Below are 17,005 nucleotides of genomic sequence, written 5' to 3'. Positions count from 1 at the left end.
TCATTTAAATACAGTATTTCCAACAGTATCTTAAGTCAATTTTACTGTTTTTGTATAGATTAAGAATCTTCTACTGTGCAGAGGACCCCTCTTTTAAAATTTTTCCTTTGTTCCTTAAAACTATTTTTTGCAATGACATGAAATTTAAATTTGAATTCTGCCCTCGTGTTATAGATATTTGATTTAATTAAAAATCACAAAAAAATACAAACTGATAGCTTGTAGTACCCTATAAAATTTCTTTTGAACCTGTACAAGGATCATCAAACAATATAATATACATTCTTTGAACCAAGCAGTTCTTATTTGTCCTTTCACTCCAAGATCTCGTATAGATCTTGTCCAGAAAGAAAAGAAATAAATAAGTGCTGTACAGATCTGGCGGTCACTCAGGTTTTGAATTTGCCTGTGCAGTTACCGATAAATTTAAGTAATTTAACAATTTACATGATGTGGTAAGCATTCTGAACTCTTTTCAAAAATATCACCGTGTATTTTATTATGTTATGTCCTCGGTCTCTGAAGACCTAGAAAAACAAGTACCTTGATGTATCTGTGATTTAGGTGAAGTAAGAGCCTTCCTACCGATGTATGACATGGTAAAGTTTGTCATCAGTCTATAGTTAGCAACGTTTTAAATCTTTTACTTGCCTGGGGAAATGAGGGAGTTTGGATTTTGAGGTTGATTTTATACTCACACCTGATACTATCTATTCTACTTTGCCCGAACTGAAAATCAGCTTTTAGTCTATTGAGGAGTTACAGCCTCTGTCCTGTCTTGCAGCATACTCTGCTTTGAAAGTTTTTAACTTCTGTCTTCTTGCTGTTACAATAAAAAAACTAGTCTTAGCTAGCAGCAGCATATATTCTTAAAAGCATGGCAGGCCAGTGCAGAGATGTGTTAGGTAAGTGCTTCTTTTAGCATCAAAGCTGCAGGAAAGTCTGGTGACAGAAGTAAGGAAGTCCAATTAAATCTTACATGTAAGTGATTGTTATCAAGGTATGTAGGGCTGTTTCCTGATGCAGATAGCTCTTTTTAGCACGGGCAGAAAAGCAGTCTAAATGAATTTAATTTTATTTCCATTTTAAATGTTAAGGGAAAAAACATCTTTTTGTTTCTACACTCTTATCTGTTAAGAGGTTGTTTCAGTGACTGCTTAACAAGATTTCAGTTGCCGCTCTTTGCATAAGATGTGCACGCACTTTCTGGCTTCTAATTTAGAACTTTTCACAGTGAGTGAATTCTTTCTGGTGCATGACCTTAAGTCTGTCTTGGTAATGGGTTCCAAAAATATACAAAGCCTGTCCCATTTGATTGTGCTCCATGAGAATAGAAAGGATGGAATGATGGAAATCTATGCTGTTTATTTTCAAAATGTTCCTTTAAAGCATCCATTAACTCTTTTAAAGGTATTCTAATGAATGGCTGTAAGTTATCATTTTCATTTACTCTGCCAGATGAGACTTTTCAGAGAGTAGAGTTAGCAAGGGAGTTACAGCTTAATGTATCTTTATTAAGCTTTTTTTTTTTTTTTCCAAAGCAGCAGAATTCCTGAAATGTCTGAAGTCATCAAAGGTTGCAACAAAGTTTACACATGGAATGAACTTTAGAGCTCTCTTCAGAGTGAACTTAGGAAAATGCAGAGGTTAAGACAATAGCATTATTGACTGTCTTAGCAAACTCACCTAGCAAGGAATGTGTGGGTTATAACAAAATGGGTTTTAAATATTTTAGTAAGTGTTAGTTCATTATTTGTTAGTTCACTATTTTGTAAACAAAACCTGAAGATAAAGAGCAGATACGCATTGTACAATGCACACTCTATAGATGAAACAGTATGTATTGAAACTTGCAAGTGATGGAGGTACAAGGTTGCGTAGCAGTTTTCCACTGCTGCATCCTTAAAAATTATTATTATTATTATTATTATTATTACTGTTTGGGAAAGACTGCACAGTAATTAAAGAACACATCCTTACTTTTGGATTTTTTCCAGATCAGGAAGACTTTACTGGAATTTAAATAAAAGTAATCTGAGCAAAACAACTGATTTGTACAGCTTATGCCTCTTACAGAAATGTGTATAGCAGCAGTGTATTTGCATGCGTGCTTCAAGCTTTTGCCAGTGCATCTGTGTCTGTCTTGATTGGAGTGCCTGTTCAGACCTCTGCACATCCCACAGGTCCTTTTATACATAAATAGTTTAGTTCACTGGCATTTTATTACATTTATTGTATAGGGAGTGGGAAACTGCTTTTCAGTAAAACAGATTCAAGTTGGGTTAACCTAATACATCACAAGTTTAATTTTGCTAATTGGATTAATTTTCCATTTGCCGTTAATATCGTTCTTCTGTTACATAGTTAAAGGAAGAAAAAAATCATACTTTTTATTGAATTTGTTGTTTTTAAACAAGTCTGCATGCTACCTTCATGCTATCGAGTTTAGTACAGCTTTACATCTTAATGAAGTATTTCCTTATATTTGCAATATTTTCGTACACTTTGAGAGTCTTGGTGAGCAAAGGAGTCTCTTTATTCACTAGGTATGAGCCAGAGCAGTCTTTGTGGCAGCACATCGTCAATAACCTGATGAAACAAACTTCTTTCTCGTCGTGATTAGCTTCTCTCCCTGGCCTGTAGGTGGGTGTGTTTAACAGAAGGAAGGAGTAGGAAAGAGCCTGTCAGTCTGCCTTTACAGCTAAGTAGCACAGCATACAGCAAAGATAAGCAGTCCGGGGAGGTGGGCCTTCCGGAGGGTCGCCGAGGTTGAGGCAAAGCCTGACTGGGGAGATTCCTCAGGAATCCAGCGCATCAATGAGCTGCAGAAAGTTGGTACAGGACTTGCCTGACTCAGGCATGAGGGCAGCGTGTGGCTGCTTTCTGGAAAAGCAGAGCAGAGATGGACAGAACCTGGGAGTCTCTGCAACTTGTAATTGCCCATGTTCTGCCTCATCGAGAACCTGCCCTAGTATTTAAAGACTGTAAGTACTAAAGATAACTGTTTTACTTCCTTGATAGTGAATTTATTTAATTCAAATGTCTGTTGTAGCCAAAATATTAAGAGAGAGAAGTAATTAATTTGTTTGTATTTGTGTGCATACCATGAACTATCATTATTTTATCCTGCCTATTGAAGGCAGTGTTGCTGCTTATTTTTTAAGTTTGCATTTCAGAAAACTGATTCATAACCTTTTCTTAGGATATTTAATTACATTCTAGTAATACGGTAAAAACTTTACTGCTCGACAATTTTGGAAAACTTTATGCCAACTCCTTTTCTGCGGTTAGTTTGTCCTATGAATTGTCTTTCTTAACTGTAGAACTGCAAAACGTCAAATATTACAATCTTTGTGTTTACACAGATACAGTGCAAAATGCTGCTTCTCAAGCATAAGATGTTTTCCTGCAAGTATTTGAAATGAGGTTTACCCCCCCCCCCCCCCGTACCAGACTTGACTATGGATGCACTTTTTAAACCTTGCCAAAACTCTTCACGTAATTATTCTCTTTCTCTCTCATTTTAAAAACTGTCCCTTGTGAAATGTTCTGAAGTACTTTTCAGTAGGTGGCATATAATAAACTGGCCTGATGCATCCCTTGAAACAGAGTTCAATGCAACTCACATCATGGAAATATGAGTATTTAAATGTGAATTTATGATTTGAGTGGGGCTATGCATGGAGTGAAGTGCTATTTAATTAGCAATTGCTTAGAAAATACATCCACAGATTTCATACAACGGAAAAAAAAAATCTTCAACAGATCGAATGAAACAATAGTTAAATTCCATTGTTCTCACAGTTTTCTTCACAGGTGAATGAGATCTCTTAATCTCATGCCCCCAAATCCCATACTACATAAACATTTTGATTGTATACTTAGTATTTTGCTGGGTGCCATTTCAGTCTGAATCACTTAGTCAATCATTTAACATTCAGACAATGCTGGAGCGATGTTAGATTTTTAGGAGGGAGTTTTATTTATTTATTTATTTAACATTCACTTCTAATTGTAATCTGCTGTGTGACCTAAGGTACACTGCAGAGACATTTATTTAATCTCCACTTCATTCATTTGTCAACAGCTCAGTTAGAGTTAATAAAATCAGTCTCATACAATCAACTGTTCCCTTTTAAGCTTGCTATAGAAGGAATAAAGACTTCAAGACATGGCTAGTGATGGACCTAGGGGAAAAACCCATGTACATCTGCATTAAACAACTCCATTTGCCAGATTCTTATGCTCATAGCCACACTGAAAAGTCAGAGGCTGACCCAGTAGTTCCCTGGGACTAAGTTGGATTTACTATTGTAGAAGGATGCTACTCTTGTGTGACTGTAGCATAAGGATCTGTCCCAGAGTTTAAGAGTCTGACATCTGTTTCTCAGGCCACCCCACAGGAGGTTTTTATGCTGCTGGGTAGGTTTGTATTACTGTTGCAGTCTTGGGACCTCATGGTGCAGTCTGTGAATGTACACACATCACAGGAACAAAGAATTTGATCGGGGTGCAGCGCGGTGGGTGGGTTGGAGTAGAAGGGCATTCCCTTTCATAAGTTTCCACTGGTAACCAGTTCCTGCAGATCTACTGACAAGGCTTTTATTGAAAGTGTATGTACAAGCTGCTTGGACAATGCGTTTGTGACCACCCACAGATCTAAGGGAGGGAGATATGATTAAATAGAAACAGAAGTGCATGTGGCTTGGAGTAATTTTTTTTTCTCCTTTAGATTTTCTGAGGTATGAAAAGAATTTTGAAGGCATTCTAATATAGATTTAACCTATATAGGCTTGAAGTTGCTGTATGTGCCACCAATTCTGACTGGTGACAGACATTCATAGTGCTTTGTCTAGAAGTCAGATGAGAATTTACATGTATTCTTTTTATCTTCAGCAAAAAGTCATCTTTAGATTTAGGTGGTGACCATCTCTGACTTTTAATCAGATTTAAAGAAAGCAAGCAAGTATTAGACCAGAAAGAAGATAATGGCTCATGTTTCCCCATGGGACCACGTCCACATCTCTTACAAACACATTACTTTTAGACCTTATTGGAAAGAACAAAATAAGAATGAAAGCCATTTAGGGTCTATTTGCTGCAGCAGCAGCTACCTCTTTCACAATGTGGTCTGACTCAGTATATCAAGAGGACTGAATTTTGCTAGGGCAAGATGTCAGAGCAAGTCTGCTTGTCACTGCTCAGCACCACATACACTTTTTGTTCCCATTCCAATCAAGGAGTCTTTGCTTGCTCTGGCCCAATGCTTTGGTCTGTTGGGAATGCCTCCACAGAGGGCTTTCTTCAGCAGGAGCAGGGAGAGACAGGAGGTTCAAAAGTCCCTGGGTGCAGCTTGCAGGAGCAAATACAGTGAGTGGTGCTGTGCCTGATGCAGCAGTGCTCCTTCTGGGCTAGTATCTCCCCAGCAGAGGCAGAGATGATGGGATTTGGGAAAGATGAAAGACCATGCCTGGGTGCCCTGGCAACAAGACAGCAGGGACAGTTTGTTTCTCTGAAGTCCTCCATGCCATTAGAATGCTTCATCCTTATAGTGGTAGGCAATCTTTGGGGCAGGAAAAAAAAAAAAAAAGAAAGAGAGAGAGAGAGAGAAATTGAAAAAAGGCCAAAGGGATATTCCATACCATATAGAATCATAGAATGGTTTAGGATGGAAGGATTCTTAAAGATCATCAAGTTCCAACCCCCCTGCCATGGGCAGGAACACCTCCCACCAGACGAGGTTGCTCAATGCCCCATCTGTCCTAGCCTTGGACACTTCCAGGAATGGGGCATCCACAGCTTCTTTGGGCGACCTCTTCCAGTGTCTCCTCACCCTCATAGTAAAAATCTCTTCCTTACCTGAGTCTATCCTCAGCCTGTCTTCATAGGAGAGGTACTCCATAGCTCTGATGATCATTTTTGTGGCTCTGCTCTGGACCAACTGCCGGTCCAGGTCTCTCTTGTGCTGGGAGCCCTGCCACTCCATACCCCGGACTCTGGAGGGCAGAGCAGAGGGGGAGAATCACCTCTCTCGCCCTGCTGGCCACTCTGCTTTTGATGCAGCCCAGGATACAGCTGGATTTCTGGGTTGCAAGTGCATATTGCTGGCTCCTGTTGAGCTTCTCATCAACCAGTACCCCCAAGTCCTTCTCCACAGGGCTGCTTTCAAGGTATTTCTCACCTAGTCTGTGCTGGTGTTTCAGAGAGCCCCTCTGCTCGTGCATTAGACTGGGAGGGAGGCTGGGCATCTGGTTTGGATTGTTGGAAGCCCTAACTTCAAGAAGAATTAAAATTGAGCGTTGGCCATGTAGAACAGTAAAGAGGCATTTTCTCCTGCTTCTGTGGTAGGCAATGGGCATAGCTGAAACACATCTGAAACAAAACTATTACCAGCTCGTACCGTTCCAGACAGACCCTTGATGATACATGGGTCAACCACTGTGCTACCAATTGTACAGACCTCCTAGTATTATTTTTTCAAAGGCAGTTAAACTTAATAAGCAATGACTTTTACTGGAACACTAAAGAAAGTCTGTTCATCAAAGGCTGCATCTATATTAGATGTGGGGATGGAGCAATAATGTAGTTTTGCAACAAATGAATATTACAACAATGAGTATTTGTTATTGGTGCTCTGTGAGTGAATGAATGAAGTGGCCCTGTGGCTGCCACACCTTCTGTGATGGTGGTAGCAAGGGAGACCCATGTTCCTGCTGGAGCTCTTTCTAGACTGTGAATTTATCCAAACTGTGTTGCGTTCCCTTGGAGGTATAGCAACAAGCAATGTAGTCCAGTTGGAGAAGATCAGTAGGTCAAAGCAGCTAAGGCTAAAGGCCTTACATATTCATCATGTGGTTCCAGCATATAGGAGCTTTGGACTAGATTCATTTGGAGCCATTGGACAAAAATGCCTGCAAACTTTGATTCAAATCTATCCGAAGAACAGGTGATTAGTTTGGGTTTTTATATCCCCTGTCGGGGTTGCAATACATTGATCTTGCACCTGAAACAGATCTTTAATTTCTGTTTCTTTAGAGAGAACATTCATTCATGTAGCACTAATCCTCTCTGAAACTGCAAGTGGATGGAGTAAATGTGATTACTGGAGTTTTATTGCAAAACTACATTCTTGCTCCATCCCAGCATCTAATAGAGATGCAGCGTTTGAGGAATAGATCTTCCTTAGTGTTCTAAGAAGAGCTGCATCCAAAGGAACTGGGGTTCTCCTAGGACCACTACAGAAATATTTCTGCTCTCCATAGCTTGTCCAGCACAGGCAGTGTTGGTCAGAGCACGGTTGCCTCTGACACTTGGTGCATGACGCTTAACATAGACTCACAGATTACACTGAGGTCAATCTGAATATGAGAATCATGTTGGAGATGAGAAGAAGGTGACAGAGATGTGCTTAGGGTAAATGAGTAATTTCTGTGCCCATTTCCTCCAAGCTGAATAAGAACAAAGTGAATTAATTTAACAGTTGTCAGTAACTTAGATCACAATAGATTTTATTTCCTAATTGTTCTGACAGTACATTCTCCTGTCCGCTGTGGGTCTGTTCCACTTCCTAGAGCAGTCAAGCTGGATTCTACATTTGTCAGCAGAATTTTACATAAACTTTTCCTGAGTGCAGTCTACATGGATAGAATATAAAGCGTGTTTAACTTCCTCCATCCAGCCAAATGAATAAGTATTTTATGTTAAAGGACTAAGCATCTTTTTTTTTTTTTTGGGGGGGTGGGGGGAGGGGGGTCTTTTTTTCTAGACCTTACAAAATAGATCATGGCAACGTTCTATTGAAAAATATGAAAACAGTTATCTTAAGAAACAAAAATGTATAGCAGCTAAGTGTAGTAACCAGTGAAAAGCTTTTTGCCAGTTGAACTTGAACCAAAAGAGATCGGAGAATTCTGCAGAAAGCAAATAAAGACAGGGAATCAGGGTGTCTCAGTCAATCAGATGTGATGGAAAGCCGGCAAAAGAGTGAGCGCTTTTTTCATCTGCTGTAATCAAAATGATAAGAAAATCTGTTTAATAGAAAACAAATTCAATTCAGATGATCAAGCTGGGGACTGGTCTGCGTGAGAATGATACAGAATCTGTGTTAGCTATTTTAAAGAAAAAGTTAAATAAGTCTGGGTTGCTGTGATATCATTGATGCTGTCTGAAGAAAGGTATTGACCAGGAAGTTTCTTAAGTTTTTCACGGGTGTCTTAGGAAGAAAAGAAATGAAAAACGGAGGGAAGTGAGAGCAGGAAGGCTTATACAAGGAAGGCTTATACAATGTCGAAAAACAGGATAAATGCTTAGTTCTACAGACGAAACGAGGTTTCCATGCAGGGGAATTCTTTGCCTGAATTTTCTGTAAGAGTTTCCCAGTGACTAAGGAAATCAATGGGAAAGGACTCACTTGAGAATGCACTTTGTTCTTACAGGTCCCGTTTCAATACATACTATGATACGTCCAGAAGTAAATCTGTTTCATCGTCATTTGGTTTACTTTCCTGTGAGTCTGATCAATGGAGACACAGGACAGCCACGCACAGTAGTCCTCTCAGGTAAGAAAGCGTTCTCCTTCCAGCAGGGATGTTAGAGTGAGCTCTGCAGGGAGACGGGGAACAAGATAAAGGATGGTGATTCCTAGGTCTTAGCTAGCCCAATTGTGTCTTAGAAAATGAAGTAGAAGATTCTGAGATCGATAAGCAATTAATTTGTTAGTGTTGGGGAGAATCGAATGGATGTTCTATTAATGTTTCTCAGGTGATGGATCATACGGTATAATTAAATATCATTAAATGTACTTACATTATCAAGTAATCTATGTATACTGGAAACTTAGGGAGCACATTGAACAATCAAAAGAATCGTTGGAGGGGAACCCCGGGAGGGAATAGGTACAACCTGACCTTGGATAAGGGCCTGGAGATGATGAAATGAGTTGAAGCAGAACCGAGGAGCGGAGAGAGCATGCGTCGAATAGAAAGGTGAAAAGTTTAGCGAAGAGGAAGACTCCTTACTTCATCTGGACGACCACCTGGACGACCACCAGAGTGCGCCACGCATGTGCAAAGGGGAGGGGAGCTAATTAGAATGAAAAGCGAGGCTGATGTTGCAACCTGTAATGAATATGTATACCTGACGCAATGTTGTATGTATAAATAACGGCTGGGAAGTAACGGGACTTGAAGCCAGATTTGGGCACCTGCCCCGGCTTCCAGCGCTGAATAAAGCACCTTCATATAATCACTTGGTGGTTATGTGGTTGCTACGCTAACATTTTGGCGACCCAGATGGGACAGCGTGGGCACTGCTGAGGCGGATCGTGTCTCGGTTTCGCTCCAGCCGGCACCGAGGGATTCTCGGGGAGCAGTCGACCACGACCGACCTCCGCTGCTCACGACGTACCACTGGAGTGGTAAGCAAAGGTGCTTTCAATTTGGGTATTCGGTACCGATTTGGTTGGGAAAGCCTGCCGGTCAGACGCGGCGAAAGCCACGCTCGGTTGGGCAGGGAGCTCCCGGGGTAAGCCTAGGCGCCGTCCGTTAGACAGAGCGAAAGCTCTGCAGGTTCGGCATTGGTGATTGTATTGGTTTGTGCTGAAGGGTCAGCACCTGGTATTATTGGTATGTAGAAAGCGTGCTGCTGCTCCGGCAGCTTTTGGGAAAGCGTGCTGCTGCTGCTCCGGCAGCTTTTGGGAAAGCACACTGCTGCTCCGGCAGCTTTTGGGAAAGCACGCTGCTGCTCCGGCAGCTTCTGGAAAGTGTGCTGCTGCTGCTCCGGCAGCTTTCGGGAGAGTGTGTTGCTGCTCCGGCAGCTTTCGGGAGAGTGTGTTGCTGCTCCGGCAGCTTCCGGGAGAGTGTGTTGCTGCTCCGGCAGCTTCCGGGAGAGTGTGTTGCTGCTCCGGCAGCTTTTGGGTCCGTATCATAAGCTCAAAATGAAAAAGATTAAAGAAATTCTGGGAAAAGATGTACCTATCCCGCGGACATCCCCGCTGGGGTGTTTGCTAGCACACTGGAAAGAGGGAGGTTTTGGTCAAGAAATGCGGAAAGGAAAGCTGATTGATTATTGTAATATTTGGTGGCCACAGTATAAACTAGAGGACCAAGAAACTTGGCCTGAGAATGGAACATTGCAATATAATACAATTTTACAATTAATGCTATTTTGTAAGTGGGAAGGAAAATATGATGAACTGCTGTATGTGGAATTATTCTTTTATTTGCGCCGAAAGCCTGAATGGCAGCATGCTTGTGGAATAATGGTGCTTGAAGTTTAAACTGAGGAACGTTGTTGTGCATGTACTAAGGAGGGACGCTGTATACAGCATCAAGCAATAGAGAATAATAAGTATTATGGGAAATGAATAATGGAAATATTGATCTGGAAGTTGCGCCGTCGGCTCCGCCGGAAGAGCCAGGACAGGGAGGAAAAAAAAGAAAAGGAAGATAGCAGTAGTAATGGAGAATCCCCGACTTTAGCCTCCCCTGTGTCACATAGGACCCGGCAACAGCGAAGGGCAGGAGAAACTATAAATGAACAGAGAGGGAAAATAATCGCTCCCCTCAGGCAAGGAGTGGGGACAGAAGGACCGGTATATGTCAAGGTGCCTTTTTCAGCTGGGGATTTAATGATATGGAAGCAAGCAGCCGGCACCTACAGGGAAAACCCAGATAAAGTAGCTAGGATAATGAAAATGATAATTAAAACCCAAAATCCCGATTGGGATAATCTCCAGGTGATCCTGGATACTTTGATGGATTCAACAGAAAAGGACATGGTATTACGGGCAGCCAGAGAGAGAGCCCGAGAAGATATACGAAATGGATTACTGCTTGGAAATCTAGATCAAAACTTCCCCACCGAGGATCCCCAATGGGATTATAACACAGGGGATGGAATAAGGAGGCTGAAGAGATATCAAGATTGGGTACAAGTCGGGGTACAGAATGCCATGCCCCGGACCATAAATTGGTCAAAATTGTATAATGTCAGGCAAGAAAAAGCGGAATCACCTTCCGCCTTTTTAGAGAGATTGAAAGAAACTGCTAAGAAATATACAGATTTAGACGTAGAGACTGAGCAAGCTAAAGCTCAATTAGCACTCATTTTCCTGGGACAAGCCCAAGAGGCCTTTAAAAATTAAAAGAAGCCCTGATAAAGGCGCCTGCCTTGGGCTTGCCGGACTTATCAAAGGACTTTCAGCTGTTTGTGCATGAGAGACAACGATTGCCATTAGGAGTACTGACCCAGCGACTTGGGAGCTGGAAAAGACCTGTGGGGTATTTTTCTAAACAATTGGATGCGGTAAGCGCCGGATGGCCCTCGTGTTTAAGGGCCGTGGCAGCCACAGTCCTTTTAATACAGGAAGCCAGGAAGCTCACATTAGGGAAACGAATTGAAGTGTTCGTGCCACATATGGTGACTACGGTATTGGAGCAAAAGGGGGGCCATTGGCTATCGCCCAGCCGAATGATGAAATATCAAGCTATACTAACTGAGCAAGATGATGTAATCTTAAGAACTACTAACTTATTGAACCCAGCAGTGTTTCTAGGAACAACTACGGAGGAAGGAGACCTCAGTCATGATTGCGTGGAGATCATCGAACATACCTACGCCAGCAGAACAGACTTAAAAGATCAGCCTCTGGAGAGACCAGATTGGGAACTTTTCACGGATGGAAGCAGCTTTGTGGAAAATGGGACTCGTTATGCAGGATACGCGGTAACTACATCAAAGGTAGTGATTGAGGCAAATTCCCTACCTCCGGGGACTTCAGCCCAACGAGCAGAAATAGTCGCCCTGACGCGGGCCCTGGAACTAAGCGAGGGTAAGAATGTGAATATTTGGACAGATTCAAAATATGCATTCGGGGTAGTCCACGTACATGGGGCATTATGGAAAGAAAGGGGAATGCTATCCTCACAAGGGACTAATATAAAATATCAGGAAGAAATATTGAAATTAATAACAGCTGTACAGAAACCCCAACAGGTGGCCATAATGCATTGTAAAGCTCATCAAGGAGGGATGTCAGAGATTGCAGAAGGTAACAGATTGGCAGATTTGACGGCCCGGAAGGTCGCGCGTGAAGTACGGAAAGTAATGGCTCTAATTCCATCGAAGGTAGGCCTCTCTTGTTTTAAATTACCTAAAGACCCAAAGTATTCAGCAGAAGACGAGAGACTTGCAAATTTGATGAAGGCCCAGAAGAATCCTGACGGCTGGTATGTGACTGCAACAGGACAACTTATAGTGCCTCCTATAGTAATGCGAGAAATCTTACAAATAAAACATAATGAATGTCACTGGGGTGCAGAAGCAATGGTGACCTATTTGAAACGAGGTGTCATCTCGGTACACGTTAACAATGGCAAAGTCAGTAATGTCAAAATGTGAGCTTTGCTTAAAGAATAACCCGGTAGCAAGGAAACATGCTGAGATGGGGAGAACTAGAGCTGGAATAGAGCCTGGAGATTACTGGCAAATAGATTTCGTGGAACTGCCTAAAGCAAGAGGTTATAAATACCTATTGGTAGGGGTTGATACTTTTTCAGGATGGCCAGAGGCCCTTCTCTGTCGAACCAACCAAGCTAAAGAAACGGTAAAATGGTTACTACGGGAAATAGTCCCTAGATTTGGTGTACCATTGGGTATTTCTTCAGACAGGGGACCACATTTCATTGCCAATGTGGTTAAGGAGGTTAGTAGGTTACTAGGAATTACCTGGAACTTACATACCCCATGGAGGCCTCAATCTAGTGGTCAAGTAGAGAGGATGAACCAAACTTTAAAAGGACAATTAAGCAAAATCTGTCAGGAGGCTAAGATACAGTGGCCACAGGCCTTACCGATAGCTTTGCTAAGAATTAGAATAAAGCCAAGAAGTGGGATGTCAGTGAGTCCCTATGAAATCATGTATGGAAAACCTTATGAGTCTCCTGAACCGAACCCGAATATGCATGTTACCGGTAAACAGGATGTATATAATTATGTTTTAATAGTAATGAAAATACTTGCTCTTGGTATGAGTGAAGTATTTTCAAAGGGGGGAAATGTTAGTGTTGGGGAGAATCGAATGGATGTTCTATTAATGTTTCTCAAAATGTTAGTGTTGGGGAGAATCGAATGGATGTTCTATTAATGTTTCTCAGGTGATGGATCATACGGTATAATTAAATATCATTAAATGTACTTACATTATCAAGTAATCTATGTATACTGGAAACTTAGGGAGCACATTGAACAATCAAAAGAATCGTTGGAGGGGAACCCCGGGAGGGAATAGGTACAACCTGACCTTGGATAAGGGCCTGGAGATGATGAAATGAGTTGAAGCAGAACCGAGGAGCGGAGAGAGCATGCGTCGAATAGAAAGGTGAAAAGTTTAGCGAAGAGGAAGACTCCTTACTTCATCTGGACGACCACCTGGACGACCACCAGAGTGCGCCACGCATGTGCAAAGGGGAGGGGAGCTAATTAGAATGAAAAGCGAGGCTGATGTTGCAACCTGTAATGAATATGTATACCTGACGCAATGTTGTATGTATAAATAACGGCTGGGAAGTAACGGGACTTGAAGCCAGATTTGGGCACCTGCCCCGGCTTCCAGCGCTGAATAAAGCACCTTCATATAATCACTTGGTGGTTATGTGGTTGCTACGCTAACAAATTGAAGATGTAAACGGAAAGTGTTACCTACAGGTTTAACAGAAATAAGTGGGACGTTTGGGAAGAAGATTGGGAGAAGCCGGTAAAAACTTGCAACAAAAGGTTTGCGTGGAAATTGAAACAAGGGACAGTAACTAATAAGGAATAGAAATGATAAAAAAGGGGGGATAGGAAATCAAGGAAATGGGGAATACCCAGAACAAAGCCGTTTTAAGGAAAAGCCCCCTTGGGTGCATAGTGGCACGTTGGAAGGGTATTGTCAGAACTGGGGGGGCACAGAAAGCAAGAGGACTCTCCTTAAGCATTGCAGTCAAGGGTGGCCACTATACAAGCTTGGGGATGGAGCTAAATGGCCACTTTATGGATGAATCGGCTAGAACGCTATCCTGCAATTAGTGTTGTTTTTGAGGAGAGAAGGAAAATGGGATGAAATGTTGTATACTGATACGTTGTTTCAGCATCCTGGAGGGAAAAAGGTATGGAATTAAGCTGGCCCCTGACTGAGCCTTTGGTGAAAGTACAGGCTGGAGCAAGATCAAAAGAAGCGTTAAAAGGGTTATTGAAGGTGCTAAAGGTCTGGCATGTAGTATTTGACAAAGCTGTTTGAAGCTGAATGAGCAGGGAAAGAGGATATCAAAATCACAGGTGTGAGCCCTCTGGGGCCTCTGGTAAATACCAAAATCTGGTTAAATTGGGAATTGAGAATCTATTCTAACAAGGCCCAAAAGAAACCCCTATGGCATTTTTGGACCAGCTTTGAAATGCAGAGAAGAAAAAAAATATACCAGTTTGGACCTGGCTTCGGAAGACAAACAGAGGCAATTGGCTAGCCTCTTTCTAGGACAATCAGATCCTGATGTCAGAAAGAAATTGTCTTAGGTTGCAGGATAAACTTGCAACAGTCAGAGCAGGAATGACAGGGACCAGGGGCATCTATCGTAGCAGATCCGCTGGTTGAAATAAAGCTAGGAATGAAGAGAGAGGCATGGATTTTTAGGTTGGATATGGGAGCTTCTTTCTTTCTTTCTTTTAAGTGTAATTATGAAGCAAGTGTATCTGGGAGTTTGGGCTACAGGACTAGCTGGGGGAGCAAAGAATGTAGTACCTGTAAAAAAGTTGATTTAAAGGAAAATGCTCCGAAGGTATGCTAAAAGCAATACACACTAAAGGTGAAAGACAGAAGGGGAATGGAAGGAATAATCAATAACTTGCTTAATTATGGAGTAATCTACTAAGAGTAGAATGTGAGTCAGAATATAACACTCCATATAGGCCCGGTTAGAAAGGCAGATGGAACCTATCGTATAGTTCAGGATTTAAGGACCATCGATAGGATCACAAAAGATTTATACCCTGTAGTAGCCAACCCCTACAGCCTTTTGGCAAAATTAGAAAAGAGTCAAGTTTGGTTCACGGTACTAGATTTAAAGGATGCCTTTTTCTGCCTGCCCTTGGCACCTGAAAGCCAGGAACTCTTTGCCATTGAATGAGAAAATCCTAACAGAAGATGAAAAACTCAGCAGCTTACTTGCACTGTGTTAGCACAGGGGTTCAAAAATAGCCCCACTGTATTCAGAAACCAAGTAGCCTGGAATCTTGAAGCTTGGAAAAGCCCTTCAGGGAAAGGGGACACTTGCAATACGTAAATGACCTGTTGATATCTCCTCAAGAAGAAAAGGAATGTGTAGAATGGACTATTAGTTTCCTAAATTTGTTTGGCATTAATTCTGTGAACCCAGCCTCTTTCCTTAGGAACAGAGTTTATTGCATCAAGACCATGGACACGATATACTCCAGCTGACCACCCCTAGAAGATGCAGAGGATTGGTACGTAGATGGCAGCACCTTCGTCCGCCAGGGATATGCGGTACCTCCCAGGATATGCGGTAACAACCATCAGCCCAAAAGGCTGGAATCATCGCCTTGGTAAGAGCTCTTGAGCTGGCAAAAGGGAAAAGAATTAACATTTGGACAGATTAAAAATATGCCTTTGGTGTGGTGCATGCACATGGGGCAATTTGGGAGGAGAGAGGACTCTAATCATCCTCAATTAAACACGCAGAAGAGCTAAAGTTGCCATTTTGCACTGTAAAGGACATCAAACAGGGGCTACCGCTATTGAAAGGGGAAATAGACTGGCTGACGCAGAAGCCAAAGGGGCAGCAGAATGGGCGTCTGAGAGTCAAATTTTGGCACTAGTACCAGAAACAGAAAAGCAGGCATTAACAAAAGTCTTAGAAAATGAAGTAGAAGATTCTGAGATCGACAGGCATTTAAGACCTGATGAGTACGCAAGAGACTTATGGGGGAAATGAAGTGAAGGTGGATTTGTGCCACTAGCAGAAGCACACTGCCAGCAACTGTTGGTGCGCAAGTTAGGTGGAGCTATCCCCCTTGTGCCCGGCGTGGGTGCGCGGCGCCGAATAAACAGACCTGCTTTATAACCATTCTGAGGTTATAGATAGAGTCTGATTTCCGCAAGTCAGTAGCTGACCAATGCTGTAGAGCTCAGAGCAGAAGTCATCAACAGACTTCAAGTGACTGATCAGGGAATTTGATTAGCTAATACGACCGATTAGCTCTAACTACCAGGACTAAAAGTTTGGTATTTCTGGAGAATATCGTGTAGACGAAGGAGTGTTCAAATGATGCTGTACTAGTTTTGAAGTCTACAAGTACGTTCTACCAAACTTTTTAAGAATAAATTCCATGCTAGGCCAATTGTAATGAAATTTTTCTATTATTTCTACAAAGCTGTCTCAGTTTGAAACCTTGAGACAGTTCAGTGTTGGGTAGTCATCTGTCTCAAAATGCTGAGAAGATGGGGCTGCATTCATTTCCAAACTGGCTGTCATAAAGGCCTTAAACTTTGCATTATGTTGAGGCAGTGGTGATCTCAGCCTTCTTGTATTTCTCTGAGTAATGTAGCTCCCAAAAGAGATCCCAAGGTCCAGAAAAGACGTGGAAATAATTGGTGGCTTGTAAGGAAAAATCATATTCCATCACACAGCAACACCAGAGCTGTCTGTAGAAGTCAGCTGAAGTTATTTATGTTTCATCTGAACGGAGTAAGAATAGAGCAGTTAATATGAAAGAATGCATGTCTGACAATCATACAAGCGGATGAGAGCCTGTTTTATCTGGGTCTGTGGATTTTGTATCTGTATGCTGTTGAGGAGATTGTCAGAATTCTGATTAGAGAATAAGGAACCTACAGAAAGTGCAGTACGCAAATGCTGGAGAGCACAGGTCAAAGTTTTACGCTTCCTGGGACTGCCTAGCATATTAAGAGGTCTAGGGAAAAAATGGTTGTGGTTCAACATTAACAGCACAT

At 42.0% G+C, this 17,005-nt stretch overlaps 1 protein-coding gene across 2 annotated transcripts; it reads left to right on the top strand.

The window, feature by feature from the left end:
* The first annotated feature begins 48 nt into the window (after positions 1–48).
* Positions 49–15,404, top strand: LIX1 (limb and CNS expressed 1). Of its 2 annotated transcripts, none has more exons than XM_083818767.1 (3): positions 49–2,984; positions 8,436–8,558; positions 11,546–15,404. In XM_083818767.1, the coding sequence occupies exons 1-3, from the start codon at positions 2,903–2,905 to the stop codon at positions 12,397–12,399; spliced, it is 1,059 nt and encodes a 352-aa protein (XP_083674893.1). In that variant the 5' UTR covers positions 49–2,902; the 3' UTR covers positions 12,400–15,404. The 2 variants fall into 2 exon arrangements, with proteins under 2 accessions (XP_083674893.1, XP_083674892.1); XM_083818766.1 differs by having other exon boundaries at positions 11,543–15,404.
* The last annotated feature ends 1,601 nt before the right edge of the window (positions 15,405–17,005 follow it).

Source organism: Anser anser, assembly GCF_964211835.1.
Source record: "Anser anser genome assembly, chromosome: Z".
Classification (NCBI taxonomy): Eukaryota; Metazoa; Chordata; class Aves; order Anseriformes; family Anatidae; genus Anser; species Anser anser.
Note: the sequence above shows the minus strand (reverse complement) of the source record. Positions and strands in the feature narration are given on the sequence as shown.